The sequence below is a fragment of the Saimiri boliviensis genome, chromosome 12 (genome assembly GCF_048565385.1).
Source record: "Saimiri boliviensis isolate mSaiBol1 chromosome 12, mSaiBol1.pri, whole genome shotgun sequence".
NCBI lineage: Eukaryota > Metazoa > Chordata > Mammalia > Primates > Cebidae > Saimiri > Saimiri boliviensis.
The window spans coordinates 68,924,938-68,946,227 of NC_133460.1; the positions used below are offsets into that span (position 1 = coordinate 68,924,938).

The 21,290-nt window shown below is 33.6% G+C and overlaps 1 protein-coding gene across 1 annotated transcript in view; it reads left to right on the plus strand.

The window, feature by feature from the left end:
- The window catches only part of PCDH15 (protocadherin related 15), a 1,717,060-nt gene that overhangs the window by 1,654,938 nt on the left and 40,832 nt on the right, over positions 1-21,290 (plus strand). Inside the window, exon 36 of the mRNA XM_074382505.1 lies at positions 3,748-3,836. Within this exon, the coding sequence (XP_074238606.1) occupies positions 3,748-3,836 (89 nt within the window). The remainder of the gene's footprint in view (positions 1-3,747; positions 3,837-21,290) is intronic.

The window sequence follows — 21,290 nt, forward strand, 5'->3', positions numbered from 1 at the left end:
TTCACTTAGGCTGTGCGGAAGTTCAATGATAGATCATTTCAAAAAGAAGTTTGATATGAACTTTTATTGAAAATATTTAACACCAGTGCATATATCCTGTGGACTCTTTACCAACTTGAAAGCATTGGTTATTTGGACTTTTGTCTGATGAATCTAATACAAAGTATATTTATTGGAAATCTTTGTTGCGTAAAGAGAGATCAAGAATAAGTTGTCTTTTGTTCTTTACATCATAAATTTTCATTTTTTCACAGTTCTCCTTATTTAGTTCCCTTGACAAGCTTAACCGTCATATACACGCAGACATTAGTGATCAAATATTTTTCTTCTTAGATAATGGTGAAGAGCAATCACCATGATTGCGACTGAAACAGTCCCAGGAGCATTCTCATTTTTAACAGTAAAGCTGCAACAGAGTCAATGCAGACCACTCTAAGCCAGGAAGCTTTTGACATGAGAGACATGAAGTTTGACATAAATTTTTGAGCAAATTAAGATCTGTAAACCTTATAGAACATAATGTTATTCTTTGTTCTATTATTTAAGTTAGGCACATTCTGGTGCTTAAAAGCTAAACAATAAGGCCTGGCAAGGTGGCTCATGCTTGTAATCCCAGCACTTTGGGAGGTCAAGGTGGGCAGATTACTTGAGGTCAGGAGTTCGAGACCAGCCTGGCCAACATGCTAAAACTCCGTCTCTACTAAAAATACAAAAAATAGCCAATTGTGGTGGCACGTGCCTGTAATCCCAGTTTGGGAGACTGAGACAGGAGAATCGCTTGAACCTGGTAAGTGGATGTTGCAGTGAGCTGAGATTAAGCCACTGCTCACCAGCCAGGGTGATAGAGACTCTGTCTCAAAAAATAAAAAATAAAAAATAAACAATACTACTCTAAGTGTAATTAAAATACTATAAAAATCAACCCACACAAAAGTTAAATACATATGATCTTTTTATAATATATGATTTTAATACATAATCTTTAAATATATCAAATCTAGTTTTATATATAATATATATTATTATGTACCTATTAATGTATATATGAGATATACATTTTGTTTTTAATATTTGGATTCCATATCTATCGTGTGGAAATATGCCTTTTAATATCATTCGAAATATATTTACAAAGAAGTAAATTTAATTCAAGGAAATCATAATTTGTTTTATATATATATATATATATGATATAACATTCTGATGCAAACTAAGAATATCTGGTATGCTATCCCAGCCAAATGATATTTATGATAAGCTTTGCAATCCCTTCAGTCAAGAGAAAGGAGATAGGAGAGAAATAAGAGGTTTATGCAGAGGGTACGAGTGCCAAAACCAAGAAGGAAGAGTGACGATGACAGGTCCGAATAGCTTACAAATGTGCACTCAGCCCAAAAGAGTGTGAGAGGAAAAGTGAATGAGAGAGGGGGCTGGAAATGGAAGTAGGTGGCCCATATAAAAGATATAAGCCATATCAAAGGATAGCAAAACTTTTTTCTAGAAGCACTGGGAAGCCATTGGAATTTTTATGAGTACATGAAGAGAAAATGTTAAATTTAGCTAACACCTTCTTGTTTAATAAAAATCTACTTTTCTTCTGAGGACACTATTTCCACTGCCACTTTCTCAAGTAACAGCTTTTGTTTGTTGGTATTCTTTCCTATTTTTGTTTGCCATAGTCTTCAAACTGCCCACTGACAGCGTAGGATCCTTAATCTATAGGATTGCCACTTCTACATCCTTCCACGTTCCTAAAAATCCAGCTTTCATTCTCATTGTCTGACACTATCATTCACTGCCTGTTGTAATTTTCCAAACCTTGGGTCATTCTCTGTCGTTGCTTCAGAGTTTAGCTCCTAAATTATTACAGCTATCTCCAACAATTCTCCTGTCCTAAATTTTTGACCATTTTATTCTATGCAGAGATGATTCTTCCAGTATTCTGAACTCACAATTTTTTTAATGCCTTTCTTCCAATGACTTTGCCCTCCACCTTATTCCAACCACTTAGAACTGAAGTTATTTATGACATTACCTTTATAACCTCCATTTTCAATCTCCCACTCTTTGACTATCACATTTAATTAACATTTCCCATTAAATTCAGCATTCTTTTGTTCCTACTAGGACCTCCAGTCTAATTAGCCTTCTATTTTTTTTTTTAACTTCCGTCATGTTCTCTCATGCTTGCTTACTGGATTTATAATACATTACCAATTATAATAAGCACTCCATCATATAAAATTTTACTTTCTTGCTTTTTTTCCCTTATACTCACTTAGCAATATGTCAACTTTGGTTAATTCCAACTTTCTTCTTTCCCCAGACCTTGACCCAGGCTGATTATGTCTGGAAAAAATACATAATTCTTTAATTAGTATCACTTTTTTTGTTGTTGTTAAGACACAAGGCCTCTTACTGTCACCCAGGTCAAAGTATAGTGTTGCAATCAAACTTTATTGCAACCTCAAAATCCCGGGCTCTTTCACCTCAGCCATTTCTCCCACCTCAGCCTTCCTAGCGTTTAGGACTGCAGGCACACACCGCTATGCCTAGCTATGGTATTGTTACATGAAGGAAGGCTTTGAGTGTGAATTTCCAGGTCCTTGGTGTTTTGAACAAAGAATTGAACAAAACACACAAATTAACAAAGGAAGAAACAAACCAAACAAGGAAAGTGGGGATTTACTAAAGCAAGAAAGTTCTCCACAGAGTGGGAGTGGACTCAAGCAAATGACTGAAGGGCCTGGTTACAGAGTTTTCTGGGTTTTAATACACATACCTATAAAAAAATGAATGGCAACTTGAAATTACTCCCTACTGTAGATTGTGTTGAGATATGGTGCTAAACATACCTAATGCAGAATGTTCAACTTATGATTCTGGTACAAATGTATTTATCATATTTTAATAGTGTGTAAATGTTTGTGCATGATAATGTATGACTTTTTAGAATTGTTATATCATTATTGGGTAATAGTAAAGAGCACAAGTTCTGGGGTAAGACAGACTGCACTTAATTAGGATTAAGCTATTAAACATATCTTCAATTTATGTTTTTTTATTTTAAAATTGAAATGATTTTAATAACAACCTGATACTGTTATTAGATTTCAGTGAGTTAAACCTATAAAATATTGAGGAAAAGAATAAATGTCATGTTGTAAACACAGAATAAATATTTTTATTTTTTCTACTTTTCAAATATAAGAACAAAGAAGAAATTCAGTAAATTTTAAATGAATGAGGCATATTTATCAATAGCTGTTACACAAATTTAAAATTTGTTAAAGTAGCCAAAAACTATAAGTGATGATCTCATAGAATGAATTATTCTAACCAGTAGTTAGATTAAATAAATGATTTCTCAAGACTTATAAAATATGAAACATGTATTTTTATTTATCTTAAGTGTTCCTTAACTATCAAATAAAAAAACAAACAAAAATGCCACCTTGATCCCTTAGTAAATAACCAATAAAACAAACACCAAACCAAAAAGAATTGAAATCACTCAGGATTCTTGACTTCTAGGTAAACAATAAATAGTTTCTCATGCCCAGTCTGCCCCAGTTAGTCTCCAATCCCTTGTGTAGATTGTATAATTTTTTTAAAAGTATTTGTTCTGAATTTAAAAATGAGAAACCGCTGTATCTTTACGTAGTCAGGAAGAGGTAATGTGGGAGTTTTCTGAGTATGGACATTTAAGTGAGTAAAAAAAATGTATTATGTTTTTTCTTCTTTCAGGTCTCTGTGGTCAATCAGCTGGATATGCAAGTCATTGTTTCCAACGTGCCTCCTACTCTAGTAGAAAAAAAGATAGAAGATCTTACAGAGTAAGTGCTTTTATTTCCTTATACATTTATGTTATACGGCTATGATTTTTAACTTTTTTTAGTTTATAAATTTGATTTTAGATTTGGGATACATATGCAGTTGTGTTACATGGATATATTGCCTAATGGTAAGCTTTAGGCTTCTAATGTGCCAATCACTCAAACAGTGAGCATTGTAGCCAATAAGTTATTTGTCAGCCCTCAGGCCCCTTCCATTCTCCATTTTTGGAGTCCTCAGTGTCTATTATTTTCTATCTTTATGTCAGTGTGTATCTATTGTTGACTCTCATTTATAAGTAATAACATGTATTATTGAAACAATTATAATTTTAATCTGAGTGGGTCATTTTAATCATTTCAGTGTTCAGATTCAGCAGATATATATTTTTAAATGTTTTAATAATATAGCTTTTTTTTTCAAAGTATGTGGTCTGAATGGAAATATGTGAGGACTTTGAGAGTATCTTCAAAGAAGGATAAAAATTAGACCTGAGAAGATTTTATTCAGAATGCTTTGATGTATCAAAACCTCCAAATGCTACATATGAGAAATCATAACAATCATGGATTGAATAGTGGATTGATTTAGTGGCTCCAATTTACTCAAAAAGCAGTCTGGCCAGTCCAGAAAATATGTCATTTCTCAAAGCAATGCATATAGATACTTAGAGCTTCCTCTTTTAAAACCAAGTTGACTAATATTAAGCGATACATATGTTTTAAATTATTGTGAAATATGTGGCATGCCCCTCTGCCTCCTACACAGTGTAGCCTCATCATAGCTGAGCATGTTATAGTTAACTCCAATCTAGTTGTGATTATTAATTAAACTGTGGTTCTCATATTTTGATGGTATAGAGGATTATTAAAATATCTTTACTATTTTACCCTTAATTATCCTGTTAGCTGCCATCACTTTAAAAAAAATTGTTTTTGATTATATGAATAATTCTTTAATGGTGAATTCTGAGATTTGGTGCACCCATCACCCAAGCAGTGTCCCCTGAAACAAGTATAGAGTCTTTTACCCCTCACTCCCATCCCACCCTTTCCGCTGAGTCCCCAGAGTCCATTGTATCATTCTTATGCTTTTGAGTCCTCATAGCTTAGCTCCCACTTATGAGTGAAAACATATGATATTTGGTTTTTTTTCATTCCTGAGTTATTTAATTAAGAATAATAGTCTCTAATTCCATTCAGTCTACTGTAAATGCCATTATTTTGTTCCTTTTTATGGCTGAATAGTATTTTATTACATATATGTGTGTGTGTATATATATATATATATATATATATATATATATATATATATATCTCATTTTCTTTTTTTCTCACTATAAGTTCTGGGATATATGTGCAGAGCATGCATGTTTGCTACATAGGTATACATGTGCCTTTGTGGTTTGCTGCACCTATCAATCTGTCATCTAGATTTTAAGCCCTGCCTACATTAGGTTGTTCTTCTGCCTCTTCTATTGATTTCAGTTTGACATAGGTCACTTATCATCACTGTCAATTTGCCTCTCTAGCAAAATATCCTCCCTTCCAACTTTGCAGCAGAAGCTTCAAATAGATAACTAAACTTTTAGTAATTATATGCTAATAAAATACAATAGGCGGCTGGGTGCGGTGGCTCACACCTGTAATCCCAGCACTTTGGGAGGCCGAGGCGGATGGATCACGAGGTCGAGAGATGGAGACCATCCTGGTCAACATGGTGAAATCCCGTCTCTACTAAAAATACAAAAAATTAGCTGGGCATGGTGGCGCGTGCCTGTAATCCCAGCTACTCAGGAGGCTGAGGCAGGAAAATTGCCTGAACCCAGGAGGCGGAGGTTGCGGTGAGCCGAGATTGCGCCATTGCACTCCAGCCTGGGTAACGAGCGAAACTCTGCCTCATAAAAAAAAAAAAAAACAATAGGAACAATTAAAGCATAAGTCATTTTCCTATGAGAAAAGCATATACAATTTGTAACAAGGATTTGAGGATAGTTCACAAATTTAACCTTTTAGTGTCACATGAATTGTTTTATGGGGATGATGGTTATCAACATTTATGAATGGAACATCAGTTGTACAATGTCTTGTTTATTTCTGTAGAAGTAGTTTATATATTATATACACTGAGCTTTTTCAAAATAATAGCTGATTACACTTTAAAAATGATGAGAATTATGTCTCACTTTTAACTGCTTTAATGAAAGCCTATTGAGGCAGGCTTTCTCCGACTACATTATCTATTACATAAGAGATGATACACCCTTCAATTTTAAACCATTATTCTGCTTTATTTTTTTTCAAAACATTAGCTATTGTTATTATAATATGTCAGTTCCCCACTAGAATATAATTATAATATGTCAGTTCCCCACTAGAATATAATTTCCATAAATGTATGAAACTTGTGTTTTATTACTACAACTCCAGTTTTATAGTAGACACTTAATCCATTTTTATTTGAAGAGACATTTTACAAGCAAATCATGATGCCATTTTCTCTATACTGAGACAAAATTTATCAAACTGAAAAAGAAAATAGCAAAAGTATGTATAGTTTTGCTGGAACTTATAAGATGTTAATGCCTCTTAAGTAGAAACAATGATATGAATAGGAAAAATCAGATGATTTTGAGGTTTTGAGAGAATTATATCATTGTGAAGGAAGCATTGACTTCTTAAAACATTGAGTTTAAAACATGAAATGGGGCAAATAATTTAATCTTTTCAACCTTAGTTTCACCATTTGTTGATAAGAGCTAATAAAACATAGAATTATTTCAAAAACTAAATTATATATGTATCTACTACAATAGAAAGTATGACTTTTCAGTAAATGGTAAATGTTCCATATAAATGGAGCTAACAGCTCAAAGTCAGTAGACTTAGGTAGAGAGTTGCTAGGAGTTTTGCACATTTTATTAAAAGAGCATAGTTTAGTAATGGGGAATGAAGATTATGGATTCAGGCACAGAAATTTCAATCCTGTTACAGCTCTGGAACCTCTGAGAGCCACTTTTTCTCTTTATGCAAATTGGAATAAAGACATCTGTCTAGTGATGATTTTGAACGAATTAAATATTCATTTGCCATTATAGTAAGTGGCAAAATCTTACCTCATTCCTTTTGTTGTGATTTAAGAAAAAATCAGTATAAATATTACCATCTTAAGCATTTTAAAGTGTACAGTTCAGTAGTTTTAAGTATATTGACATTGTTTCAAAATAGATTTTCAGAACTTTTTCATTTTGCACAACTGAAATTCTATACCCATTAAACAATTATCCATTCTCACCTTACCCCTAGACTCTGGTAACACGCTTTTGTCTTTTTACATATATAAATCTGACTACTTTAAATACATCATGAAAGTGGAAATTTGCGGTATTTCTCATTTTGTGATTGGATTATTTCTCTTAGCATGATGTCCCCATGCTTCATCCATGTTACAACATTACATGTGGTGGAATTTCTTTCCTTTATAGAGCTGAATAGTACTCAGTGCATACCACATTCTGCTTATCTGTTCATCTCTCAACAGACGTTTGAGTTGCTTTCCCATCTTGGATATTGTGAATAATACTGCTATGAACATAAATATTAAAATATGTCTTTCATATCCTGCTTTCAATTTTTTGAATGTATTCTCAGATGTGGGATCGCTAAATTATATGGTAGTTCTAGTTTAAAGAAAAATTGAGGAAACTCTATATTGTTTTCTGTAACAGTTGCACCATTTTACAATTTTACCATCAGTGCATAAGGTTTCGCATTTCTCTGCTTCCTCTCAACCCTTGTAATTTTCCGATTCTTTTTCTTGTTTTATACATAGTAGCCATAATAAAGTATGTGAGATGATATATCATTGTCATTTTGATTTGCATTTCTCTGATGATTAGTGACGATAAGCATCTTTTCAGGTGCTATTGGCCATTGTATATCATCTTTTAAAACATGTCTATTCAAGTCCTTTGTCAATTTTTAATTGGGTTATTTGGTTTATTTTAGTTGTTGTTTAGTCATAGGAGTTGTTTAGATATTAGGATACTAATCCTTTATCAGATGTAAGATTAGCAAATATTTTCTCCCATCCTGCAGGTTGTCTTTTCACCCTGATGATTGTGTCACTACTTGAACAAAAAGTTTTAAAGTCAGAGATAGTCCATCTGTCTATTTTTGTTTTGGTTGCCTGTGCTATTGGTGTCATATTCAGTACATCATTGACAAATCCACTATTAGAAAATCCTTCTCATATGTGTTATTCTATGTATTTTATGGTTTGGAGGGCTAATATTTAGATCTTTAATCCATTTTGAGTTATTTTTTGTATATGGTGTAAGATAAGGGTACAACCCTATTTTTTACATGTGTATAATATATTTCTCCAACACTAGTTGTTTAAGAAATTGTCCATTCCATGTCTAATTTCTTTTTGTAGATTTTTTTAAACATGTATAAAATTTAGTTTTCTTAAGCAGAATATTTCTGATCCCTTTCTGAAACCTACATTAGTAGACAGAAGTGGTAGTGATAAGAACTGTAAGACCTGAGTCAGCACTGTGAAGCCACAGCACTCCCCTTATCCATGTCCAGGGTGAGTGATGAAAATATATTCATAACTCAGGTGGCCATAAGGGTGCCAAATAGTTAATTAAATAGAAGAGTTTATTGTTCCAGTGATGAGTCCAATAAACATATTCATTCCCTGTGACATTCTTAGGTGACAAGTTAAATTATCATCAAAGCCATTTCCTGTATTTGCCTTGAGACATCCCTATCTGATGAAGTAGAAAGCTGGACTATCATATGATCATCATTTTTATTTTTATTTTTTGGTAGAACAATATTTTAGGCAATAATTTAAAGTTTCCTTGGCAAGTATGTAATTAGTACAAATGGGACACTGTTGAAAGGAAAAATAATGATCTGATATATCCATTTTACAATGGATCATGTTTTACAAAGATAAGTATACTTTGATAGCTAAGACCACAGTACCTGGAAAATAAAATGTTTGTAGTAAATCTTAGCTGTTATAATAATGATGATGACTCCTCACCTCACTGAATGGGCTGAAATGACTATACTGAAAAATTTTTTTACTGTCTTTTTTAATTTTAAGCTTATAAAATTGACCAGTTCCCCTAATTAATGAAACATATTCCTTTTTAATTAGATTAATGTATTCAAGAAATTCCACTGAGGATCTGCATCCACTATAGATACCCTTGAATATCTGTGCTCTGACTTATTTTCAGTTTATCTTAGAATTTGCCTCTTTGTAAGCCATGTGACTTTTTAAATTACTTTAAAAAAAAATTAAGGCATAGGAGAAACAGCTGTGAGAATAGCAGTAGGGACACCTTACTATAATGGACAAATGGCAAATAATTGTATAAAAAAGAAACTATGAAATGTTTGCATTTTACAACTTCTTTCTACACACAGCTCACCATGAACTCAAATAAGAGGAATCTGTGGTTCTAAAATTTAGATCCTTAAGAAACTATAAAAGAAGCATTTTGGAAAGTATAAACTCGAGTTTAGAAACACTGAGTTACAGTATTCCGATTCTGTCTGAATCGGAACTGATAACTCATTTCTCAGACTTGCTCAAACACATCTCTTACCTTCTGAATAAAATATGAAAATTTAATTATAGTAGCGCTCTACTGAGGTAGTTACTGACTTGATGTGAAAGAGCCTCATCATATTACCAACATGATTATCAATAATATTATGAAATATTTATGTCACACCTGAAATGTGTCTCTGTAGTCAATCTACAGTTCAGGTTACAAAACCTACTTTAGAAATGTAGCCAGGATATATATTATAGATATATAATTTATTTACATAGTGTATATATAGTATATATGTATGTATGTGTGTATGTATATTTCTAGGAGAATTAGAATGTTTCTTGGGAAGCATACCTATGAAACAATAACTGCTATTGTTAATGCTAACACATTTTCTTCAGTCAATGTAATAAAAACTTGGTTTTAAGAGGAAAGGTTGAGTTCCTTTTTTATTTCAGAGAATCTAGGCTCATCTCCCAGACCACCAAAGACTAGCTAGGAAATCTTGGGCCAGTATATAAAACTCTTTGAGTTTTGCTATTTGTATATTAAAACTGGGGACTTATTAGTTAAAAAATAAATAGTTACAGATTGTAAGCACTGGAGATTTATCAGTGAACAATGTGAAGTCCCTGTGGCCATGGAGCATCTATTCGATTGCATTAAAATGGCATATAAAATAATATTAATAAATTAATATGTAATATGAAGTTATGTAGTGGTAACTGCAATAAAGACAGATAAATACAAGTATCAGATAGAAAATTTTGGAAGAGAGGTAATGTTTTAAATAGGATCGTTAAAGAAAACCTTTCTGGTAAATTGAAATCGGAGACAAAATCTATATTGAGTGATGGAAAAAGTCATGTGACTATGAGAGAGGAAGAGGCACAGTTACCGAGAGAGAGAACTGCAGTTATGAAAACTCAGAGGAATAGCCATGCTTGGCATATTAAAATATAGATATCACGGTAGAAAATGAGTTCTAGGACCTAATAGATCATTTGAATATTTCAAGTTTTGCTCTGTGTGAGATGCAAAGTCCTTAGACCCATCTGTTCAATATGGTAGCCACTAGCTACGTTAAGAGTTTCTTTTGTTATATAGTCTTTTGTAGCTGCCATATTCTAAAATTAAATTGCTGTAAGTATTGTCTATTACATACTAATTTTCTCTAAGTATACTTAGCATAAAGATATAATTGGAATTAAAGATGTTATCAACAGAGAATTGTCAGGAATAATTTTTATCAGGTAATGCAGGACAGCCATTTCAATAGTGCAATTTTTGAAAATAATGTTTCTGTAATAGGAATGTAACAGCTATAAAATACGCTGGAAACTATTATAAAAATAAAATACAAACTACAAATATAATAATAAATCCTATTTATTATTCAAGGTATAATTTACTATTCTTTTAAAGAAAAAAGGTTAAATGTGACTGAGCTTTATTCAAAGTCTTAGAAATTCATTGTTTTAAGAGAAAGAAAATTTATTTGCTATTTTTTGAAATATTCACTTATTACTTTAGTCAAGAAGAAACCTCTGTTTACAAAAAGAATGACTTGTCTTTAACTCACTTGGTTACTTAGGATCAAAGAAATCATAGTTCTTTACAGAACTGAAGATACCCCAGTATGCAATTATACATTTAAAAGCTACTGTTTGATAATAATTTTTGCGGACATTGAAGTAGCATCTTTAATGCTTAACTCTCTGAAATGTAGAAAAAGCACAGATTTAAAATTTGTGTTTAGTTAACTATGGCAGGATTTTTAATTATTTCTAAAACTTTAGTATTGAATTAATCATGTGGAACAAAGGTGATTATAAACAAAGCTGCTCCATGACTTTCACTTCTGTTTTATTTTTGAGGGTTAAAACGTTTCATTTTACATGGATTCTTAGTTATTATTTGAAAGAATGTTATCTTAGCACAATATGAGTGAATTAAGGATTAATTATCTGTCAAAATGGATTAAATTCACTGTCATTAGTGTTTTGTCTCTGATAATATCTTTCACATATATTAAGGTAAACTCTGTTGTTTTTTTTTTTTAATTTAGTATGACTTGGATTTTTCAAATCTGTGCATATTTTTCTGTAAGCCAAGTTAACCAAAAACAAATCACCTATCAAGTAGGTTTTTCTTTGTTCTTATTAAGATTCAGTAAAGAGTCCTGTATGCTGACATGTTTGCTTCCAATAGATATGTTTCCTATTTTAATGGTCATAATACTCATCGTTCATTCATTAACACAGTTCTGAATGCTCCTAGTCTATTATACTAGATACTGTTTGGAAAAAAAAATGCATATAAAGAAAATAAAACAACTTTCTTAGTTAACATTTGCCATCTGAGAGATGTTTTATACATATATATATATGTATATATGTATATATATATATATATATAAAGGCAATCATATTTCTGCCTTTTCCCCATGTCTTCTGCAGCAACATAGAAATAAAAAGATTGAAAAAAATAAAGGATGAGGCATGGCTGCTACCTTAGGTGGTTATTTTGTCAGAGTCAATATTCTTTTATCTTTTTTTTCCTTTTTTAGTATTTTAGTATACTTTTGCAGACAGTAAAAAGCCAAAACAAACAAAATAATTTCTGTAATCCATTGAGGACATTTTCATTTTGCTTTTCGTTGAAAAAAGTTTTAAATCTCTGAGCTATTGTTGCTTTCAAAAAAAAGATAAATGGAATCTTCCTAGATTAAAAATATATCTTATTGATTCCAATTAAAAACACTATGGGTTTAGTTTTAAATCAAATATAAACATGTTTACATTGCCTTGATTTATTCTGTGAAAATAATACAAACAGAAAATTTGGGTGCAGCTGTTTTATATAAGGAAATAGATGATCAAAAGATAGGTGGAGATAGATTAAATAAATAAAAATAAATAATATATAATGAACCATTGTAATGAAGGTGCCAATCAATATATTGACTAAATATTTTAAATTTAATCTTTGAATTGTTTTTCAAAATTTTAGAAGTGTTTGAAATGTTCTTATTAATTTATGATGGAGAAAAAATAATTGATACAGGTATATTTTTTCCTGAGACTTCAAGGCAAGGGGTTTTTCATATTAAAAAATGAAATTCACTCATAAAACACTAAAAAAAAATTTCCAGCCAACTTTATTTATGTTTTCATCCTAAGATCTAGAAATGAGGAAGCAAAAGTTGAGTAATCTTAAATTGTATTATAATCTATTTGTCTCCCCTCAGATATCATTCAGTTCAGTTTATTTTTCAGAGCTTTTACTTGTAAGTAGAAAATAACTAGAAAAGAATTGCAGTGTAACAGTAAGGATATTGTTATATATTGCAAACATTTGAATAGCAGTTGCTTTATGGAGACCTCTAAAATACATAGTGGACATTTATTTCTTTTAAAATTCTTTCCTCTCTTCCTCCTCTTTTTTAATGTTTTATAACCTAGAAGTTTTGTCACATTGAACAGCTTATTATTTTTATAATTCACCGCAACCCATGGCACAAGGTAGATATATAACTCCTTGGGAGGCAACTTTAATCAGCAAGAATGAATTCCTCTGTTTTCTTAATCATGTTTATTACTCTTTTCTAGACTTTCATTAATTTATTCACAATTTGCCTCAGTCTTTGCTGCTGTTTTTTAATGTAAGAAAGACATAAAATCCACAAAAATGTTTATGCAAGAGAATTCCATTTGTATCAGAAAGTCATACATTATATTTTAGATGCTTTCATACGTGTCTATTAAATATTAAAGGCTAAATTTAATTTTGTTTTAATTCTCTACCTTATTCCAAAGAGAAATATAAGTAGTTTACAGTAATTCACACAGAAAAAAAAAGATAAAACACATTGAAAATGAGTTTTAAAAAATAAAACAGACAAGAAAGAAACTAAAGAAAGGATCAGCGTAAGAGTTAAGTAACTTCAGAGTTGCTACAAAGGCCTGTATAGTCCATATAGAATAGTCACACGCTTGACTCTCACCTTGGCAGGGCCAAAGTAAAAGAAGCAAACAAGCTAGTAAACAGAAAGAGCAGACTCAGAAAACTGACAAAACCGTATCTCTTCTGGTACAAAATAACTCCTTCTAAGTCTAATTCCAGGTATGTGGGAAATGTTTTTATCCTGTGGGATACCGCAGAGAGGTTGCCATGTAATCTAATGAACAAAATGCTCCATAATACCTGGAGGACTACTTTGGGTATGGTCTGGGTAGAGTGCCTGTGGATCTGTATTAATGGAGGAAGGAAGTTCAGAATAGCAGGAACCATACTTCTGTATTTTTATCTCTCTGGACGTCGGCAATGCCATTGATTCATTTAGCTAAGATTTTTAAAAAGTATTGATAAGTTCTTGGGGTGGAACTCTCTATGTTGCTAGATAAATATAAGCCATTTACCTCAACATAAGGCTAAGTAGGGTTTATAATCATAAAATCTGAAGAGTTCTTGTAACCATCACAACAAATAGCCAACATTTATGACATGCTTCATATTGGTTAGATTTTGTGCATTTAATGGGTAGAGTATCCTTAACCTATCATAGAAGACCTTTGAGGTAGGTTTAATTACTTTTCCCACTGTACAGAAAATCTCGTAAAACTCTGAGAGGTTAAGTAATTTCCACAAAGACACAGTAATGGAGGTTTAATTTATGTCTACATCTGTCAGCCACCAGTCGACAGAGTTTCCTCTGTTACATTGCCTCTTAGGAGGCAAACCTAATTAAAAACCCAACCCATTTTTTCCTGGGAGTAAACTGAGCATACAAAGCCAGAAATTCTCATCAAAGGGTAATATTAACTTAACTCATCCACACAGACAAATGGGTAATTGAGAAGACGGCTGCTGTAATAATTTTAGTGTAAAAAATTAAATAAATAAAAAGCTGTCTCAGCTATAAAACTCTCAGTAAACACCTTACAGTATAATTTTTCATAATGCAATTTCTACTTGAAACTAACTGAAGATGTATATACAGGTAACTGGATAAGGTAATGCTGTAAACTGAAATTTAGGGGCATCTACCAAAAATAACTTGGTTCGAGAATAAGTAAATTAAGTGAACCAATTGTTATTGACTCCCTTAGTTTGTGATTTAAAAATAATGCTATCTGCATAGGAAAAACATTCAGTTAAATCCCTTCAGCATTTATCCTAAGAAAGTTATTTAGATAAACTCTTTTGCATTTGACATTAATTAGTATATGGTACTACACTAAAATATGTTCCCATAATATGTTTTTATTAGCTATATTAACGTATTTCTCTAAAAGATTTCTGTTTTTTTTTTTTTTTTTTTTTTTTTTTTTTTTCTTGTGGGGAAAGTGGAGGACAGAGTCTTGCTCTGTTGCCAGCCTGGAGTGCAGTGGCACGATCTCGGCTCACTGCAACCTCTGCCTCCTGGGTTCAAGTGATTCCCCTACCCTATCCTCGAGAGTAGCTGGGACTGCAGGTGCATGCCACCCAGCCTGACTAATTCTTTGTATTTTAGTAGAGAGGGGGTTTAACCATGTTGGCCAGGATGGTGTACATCTCCTGACCTCATGATCCTCCCACCCTGGCTTCCCAAAGTGCTGGGGAAGATTTCTAAAACTTTCTCTAAAGGTGACATTTTAAATAAATATTAACAGGAATATGCAATAGAGCATTCAAAATAAAGTGGAACAATAAATCCTTAAATTAAAATTATTTATTCAATAATTTAATTATCATCTAAATTTATTAGCTTTTTTTTTTTAACTTTTTAGAAGACCAGTCAAAGCCAGCTCTGTTTTCAGAATGTTTGACATAATCAGATACTGTTTTGCTACATACTAGATCATACTATTTGCATTTTAAACAGATATACTGCTATTAAGAAGTCAGATTCAGGTCAACTTTTTGCATTTACCTTTAATTTTATTTTTGCTATATATATATATATATATATATATATATATATATATATATAATTGACATACCTTAGTTGTACATATTTTTGGGGTATATGTGATATTTGGATTCATGTATATAATGTGTAATGATAAACCAGAGTAATTGGGATATCCATCAACTCCAACATTTTTTTTTTTGTTTGGATCCATTACAATTCTTCTTATCTAGCTATTTGTAAATATACAATAATTTATTGTAAACTATGAATTCCCTACTGTATTGTTGAATACTATAACTTATTTAATTTTTCTATCTGTATTTTTATATCCATTAATCACCTTATCATTATCCCCATCTTTCCTCCATTCTCAGGCTCTGCTAAGCACCATTCTACTGTCTACATCCATGAGATCCATTTTTCAGCTACCACATATGAGAATATGTAGTATTTCTTCTTATGTGCCTGGCTGATTTCACTTTACATAATAAACTTCAGTTTCATCCATGTTTCTGCAAATGACATGATTTTCTTCTTTTTTATGGCTAAATCATATTTGATTGTATATATATACCATGTTTGCTTCATCCACTCATCTGTCGATCAACATTTTGGTTGATTCCATATCTTGGCTACTGTGAATAGTGCTGTGGTAAACATAGGCACGGAGATACCTCTTCAATATATGGATTTCCTTTCTTTTGGATATATACGCAGCAGTGAGATTACTGAATCATATTGTAGTTCTATTTTTAGTTTTTTGAGAAACCTCCATACTGTTTTCCATAATGGTGTACTACTTTACACTCCTACCAGTAGTGTATAAATGTTCCCCCTTCTCCAGATCCATACCAGAATTTGTTATTTTTGTTTGGTTTTTGATAATGGCAATTTCAATTGGGGTGAGCCAATATTTCATCGTGATTTTCATTGCCTTGATGATCAGTGATGTCGAGATTTTTTTCATATGCCTATTATCACTTTGTATATCTTCTTTTGAGAACTGTCTATTCAGATCTTTGGCTCATTTTTAAATTGGATTATTTGGTTTTTATCTGTTGTTTGAGTTCCTCATATATTCTAGTTATTAATCTCTTGTTGATTGGATAGTTTGCAAATATTTTATCTTATTCCATAGGTTGTCTCATCTCTTTGTTAATTGTTACATTTGCTGTGTAAACACTTTTCTGCCTAATGTAATCCATTCGCTTATTTTTGCTTTCATCGTCAAATTTGTATTTGGGGTTTTATGAAATCTTTGCCCACACCAATGTCCTGAAGTCTTTTTCCAATATTTTCTACTAGTAGTTTGGTAGTTTCATGTCTTATCTTTAAGCTTTTAATACATTTTGAGTGGATTTTTGTACATGGAAAAAGACGGGAATCTATTTTTATTTTTCTGAATAGGGATATCCCGTTTCTTGACATCATACATTAAAAGATCATCCTTTCCCCGGTGTATGTTCTTCACATCTTGGTCAAAAATGATTGGCTCTAAGAGTGTGGATTTTTTTAAGGTTTTCTGTTCTGTTTCATTCGTCGATGTGTCTGTTTTTATGACCATACAAAGTTTTTTCCAAATAAACAAGTTTTCTCTTTCTTGATTTTTTTGTGTTTCCCTTTTGGTCAACAGTTTTCTTATTTCTGCTCTGATATTTATATTTTATTTCATTCTAATTTTGTGTTTGGTTTGTTCTTACTTTTTAGTTTCTTGAGCTGCATAGTTAGTTACTTTATTTATAGTCATTCTGTTTTATTTTATGTAGGCACTTATTGCTATCAGCTTCCCCTTTTGTAACACTTTTACGGTGTCCCATAGGATCTGGTAAATTGTGTTTTTATTTTCATTTGTTTTATTTGTCATTCAAGAGCATATTTATAAATTTCCATGTATTTGTATGGTTTCCAAAGTCCCTTTAGTTATTGATTTCTAAATTTTGGGGGGTCAGAAAAATTTGAGAGACTTATACTTTTTTGAATTTGTTGAGACTTGTTTTACGGCCTGAGATACAGCCTATTCAGGAGAATGTTCTATGTGCTGATAAAAATAATGCATATTCTGCAGCATTTGGAGGAAATGTTCTGTAAATGTCTTAGTCCATTTGACCTAGACTGTAGTTTAACAGTGATGTTTCTTTGTTGATGTTTTATCTGAATGATTTCCCCGTTTCTGTTGAAGTCCCCTACTGTTAATTGCATTTCAGTCTGTCTTTTTCACTCTTCATCTGTTCATATTTGCTTTATATATTTGGTTGCTCCAATATTGAGTACAAATATATTTCTTATTGCTATATTCTCTTGCTGAATTGATTCCTTAATTATTATATCATGAACTTCTTTATCTCTTTTTATAATTTTTGACTTATTTTACCTGATGTACTACTCCTGTTCTTTTCTAATTTCCATATGCATAGAATGTCTTTTCCGATCAATTTACTTTCAGTGTGGGTGGGTCTTTATAGTTGAAGTGATTTTCTTCTAGGCAGCTTGTATGTAGGTCATGTTTTTTAATTCATTCAGCCACTGTATGTCATTTAATTGGAGAATTTGATCCATTTGTATTAAATGTTATTATTAATAAGTAAGGCCTTACTACTGTCATTTTGTTGTTTTTCTGTCATTATTCTTCTTTATTACTGTAATTCTTTTTGGTTACATGATTTTCTCTGTTAGTATGTTTAATTTGTTGCTCTTTATCTACTATAGGCTTTTATTTGTGGTTAGGCTTACGAAACACATCCTATAGTTATAACAAGTATTTAAAACTGATACCAGCTTAACGTTGATTAGGAAAAAGAAAAATATGACAAACAAAAATATTCTATACATATTAAGTCCCCTTTTGCTCCAAATTTTAAAACTTTGATGTCACAATTTACGTTTTTGTCTTGCCTTTCTCTTAACAGATTGTTGCATTCATTATTTTTAATAGTTTTGTCTTTTGGTCATCTTACAAAGATAACTACGTATAAAACACTAATGCAAAATAGCATTAAAATACCAAGACTGTAACCGCCTGGAGCAATGTAAGAAATTTAGTCAACCAATATCATGTATCTCTGTGTACATGCTGATGAACATACTGAATTTTCTACATGTTGAATGAATGCTCTTATTTCTTTGTTTATATTGCATTTATATATTTTTTAATTATACTGTAAGTTCTGGGGTACGTGTGCAGAATGTGCAGGTTTGTTACATAGGTATACATGTGCCATGGTGGTTTGCGGCACCCATCAACCCATCACCTACATTAGGTATTTCTCCTAATGCTCTCTCTCCCTATCCCACAAACTCCCAACAGGCCCTGGTGTGTGATGTTCTCCTTCCTGTGTCCATGTGTTCTCTTTGTGCAAATCCCACTTATGATTGAGAACATGCATTGTTTGGTTTTCTGTTCTTGTGTTAATTTGCTGAAAGTGATGGTTTCCAGCTTCATCCATGGCCCTGCAAAGGACATGAACTCATCCTTTTTCATGGCTGTAGAGTATTCCATGGTGTATATGTGCTTCCTTCAGGAGCTGTTTTAAGGCAGGCCTGGTGGTGACAAAGTTTCTGAGCATTTGCTTGTCTTTAAAGGATTTTATTTCTCCTTCTTTTATGAAGTTAGTTTGACTGTATACTAAATTTTGGGTTTAAAATTATTTTCTTTAAGAATGTTGAATATTGGCTCCCACTCTCTTCTGCTTGCAGGGTTTCTGCCAGTAGATCTGCTGTGAGTCTGATGGGCTGCCCTTTGTAGGTAACCTGACCTTTCTCTCTGGCTACGCTCAACAATTTTTCTTCATTTCAACCTTGGTAAATTGGCTGGTAATGTGTCTTGGAGTTGCTTTTCTCGAGGGGTAACTTTATGGTGTTCTCTGTATTTCTTGGATTTGAATATTGGCCTGCCTTGCTAGGTTGGGGAAGTTCTCCTGGATAATATCTTGAAGGGTGTTCTCCACCTTGGTTCCATTCTCCCTGTCACTTTGAGGTACACCAATCAAATGTAGGTTTGGTCTTTTCACATAGTCCCACATTTCTGGGAGGCCTTGTTCATTTCTTTTCACTCTTTTTTTTCTCTAATCTTGTCTTCCTGCTTTATTTCATCGAGTTGCTCTTCAATCTCTGAAACCCTTCTTTTAGCTTGATTGATTCAGCCATTGATACTTGTGTATGCTTCATGAAGTTCACGTGCTGTGTTTTTCAGCTCCATTAGGTCATTTATGTTCTTCTCTCGTTATTTTAGTTAGCAATTCATTTAATCTTTTATCAAGGTTCTTAGCTTCCTTGCATTGGGTTAGAACATGCTCCTTTAGCTTGGAGGAATTCATTATTATCCATTTCTGAGGCCTACTTCTGTCAATTTCAAGCTTATTCTCTGTCCAGTTTTGTTCCCTTACTGGCGAGGAGTTGCAATCCTTTGCAGGAGAAGAGGCATTCTCATTTCTGGAATTTTCAGCCTTTTTGCAGTGGTTTCTCCCCATCTTCATGGATTTATCTACCTTGGGTCTTTGATGTTGGTAACCTTCAGATGGGGACTTTGAGTGGATGCCCTTTTTGTTGCTGTGAGTATTATTTCCTTCCATTTGTTTGTGTTCTTGATAACAGTCTGGCCCCTCTGCTGCAGGTCTGCTGAACTTTGCTGGAGGTCTATTACAGACCCTGTTTGCTTGGATGTCACCAGCAGAGGCTGCAGAACAGCAAAGATTGCTACCTGTTCCTTCCTCTGGAAGCTTCTACCCAGAGGGCACCCGCCAGATTCCAGCCAGAGCTCTCCGGCATGAGATGTCTGTTAGCCCCTACAGGAGGTGTATCCCAGTCAGGATACTGGGAGTCAGGGACCCACTTGAGGAGGCACTGTGTCCCTTATTAGAGCTCAAATGCTGTGCTGGGAGATCTACTGTTCCCCTCGGAGCTGTCAGGCAGGGACATTTAAGTCTGCTGAAGCTGTGCCCACAGCTAACCTTTCCCTCAGTTGCTGTGTCCCAGGGAGATGGGGGTTTCATATATAAGTCCCTGACTGGGGCTGCTGCCTTTTTTCAGAGATGCCCTGTCCAGAGAGGAGGAGTCTAGGCAGACAGTCTGGCTGCAGAGGCCTTGCTTAGCTGCCGTGGGCTCCACCCATATTGAACTTCCTGGTGGCTTTGTTTAGGCTGTGAGGCTAAAAACAGCCTACTCAAGTCTCAACATTCCTGGATGCCCTTCCCCCCACTGAGCTCGATCTTCCCAGTTTGACTTCAGACTGCTGTGCTGGTAGCAAGACTTTCAAGCCAGTGAATTTTAGCTTGCTGTCTTCTGTGGGGGTGGGACCCCCCCCAAGCCAGACCACTTGGTTCCCTGGCTTCAGCCCTCCTTCCATAGGAGTTAAGAGTTCTGTCTCGCTGGTGTTCCAGGTGCCACTAGAGTATGAAGAGAAAAAAAGAACTCATGCCGCTAGCTCAGTGTCTGCCCAGACGGCCACCCAGTTTAGCACTTGAAACCCAGGGCTCTGGTGGTGTAGGTACTGGAGGGAATCTCCTGGTCTGCTGGTTGCAAAGACCATGGGAGAAGTGCAGTATCTGAGCCAGAGTGCACCGTTCTTCCGGGTGCAGTCTGTCACGGCTTCCCTCATCTAGGGGAGAAATCTCCCGACTTTCTGCACTTCCTGGGTGAGGTTACACTCCAGCCTGCTTCGGCTCGCCCTCCATGGGCTGCACCCACTGTTCAACCACTCTCAATGAGATGAACTGGGTACCTCAGTTGAAAATGCAGAAATCACCCAGTCAGGATACCAGGGGTCATCTGCGATGATCTTGCTGGGAGCTGCAGACCAAAACTGTTTCTATTTGGCCATCTTGCCAGCGGCTGCTAATGCTCTTATATCAAAAGCATTTATACAATGATTTCTGGCTATCTGTGCAGAAATAAAGCAACAGAACTAAGAGAAGTGTTGTCCATTACACACAGGATAGTAAATGGTATTAGACATTCATTGTCTTATGAAGTCCCGAAATATTC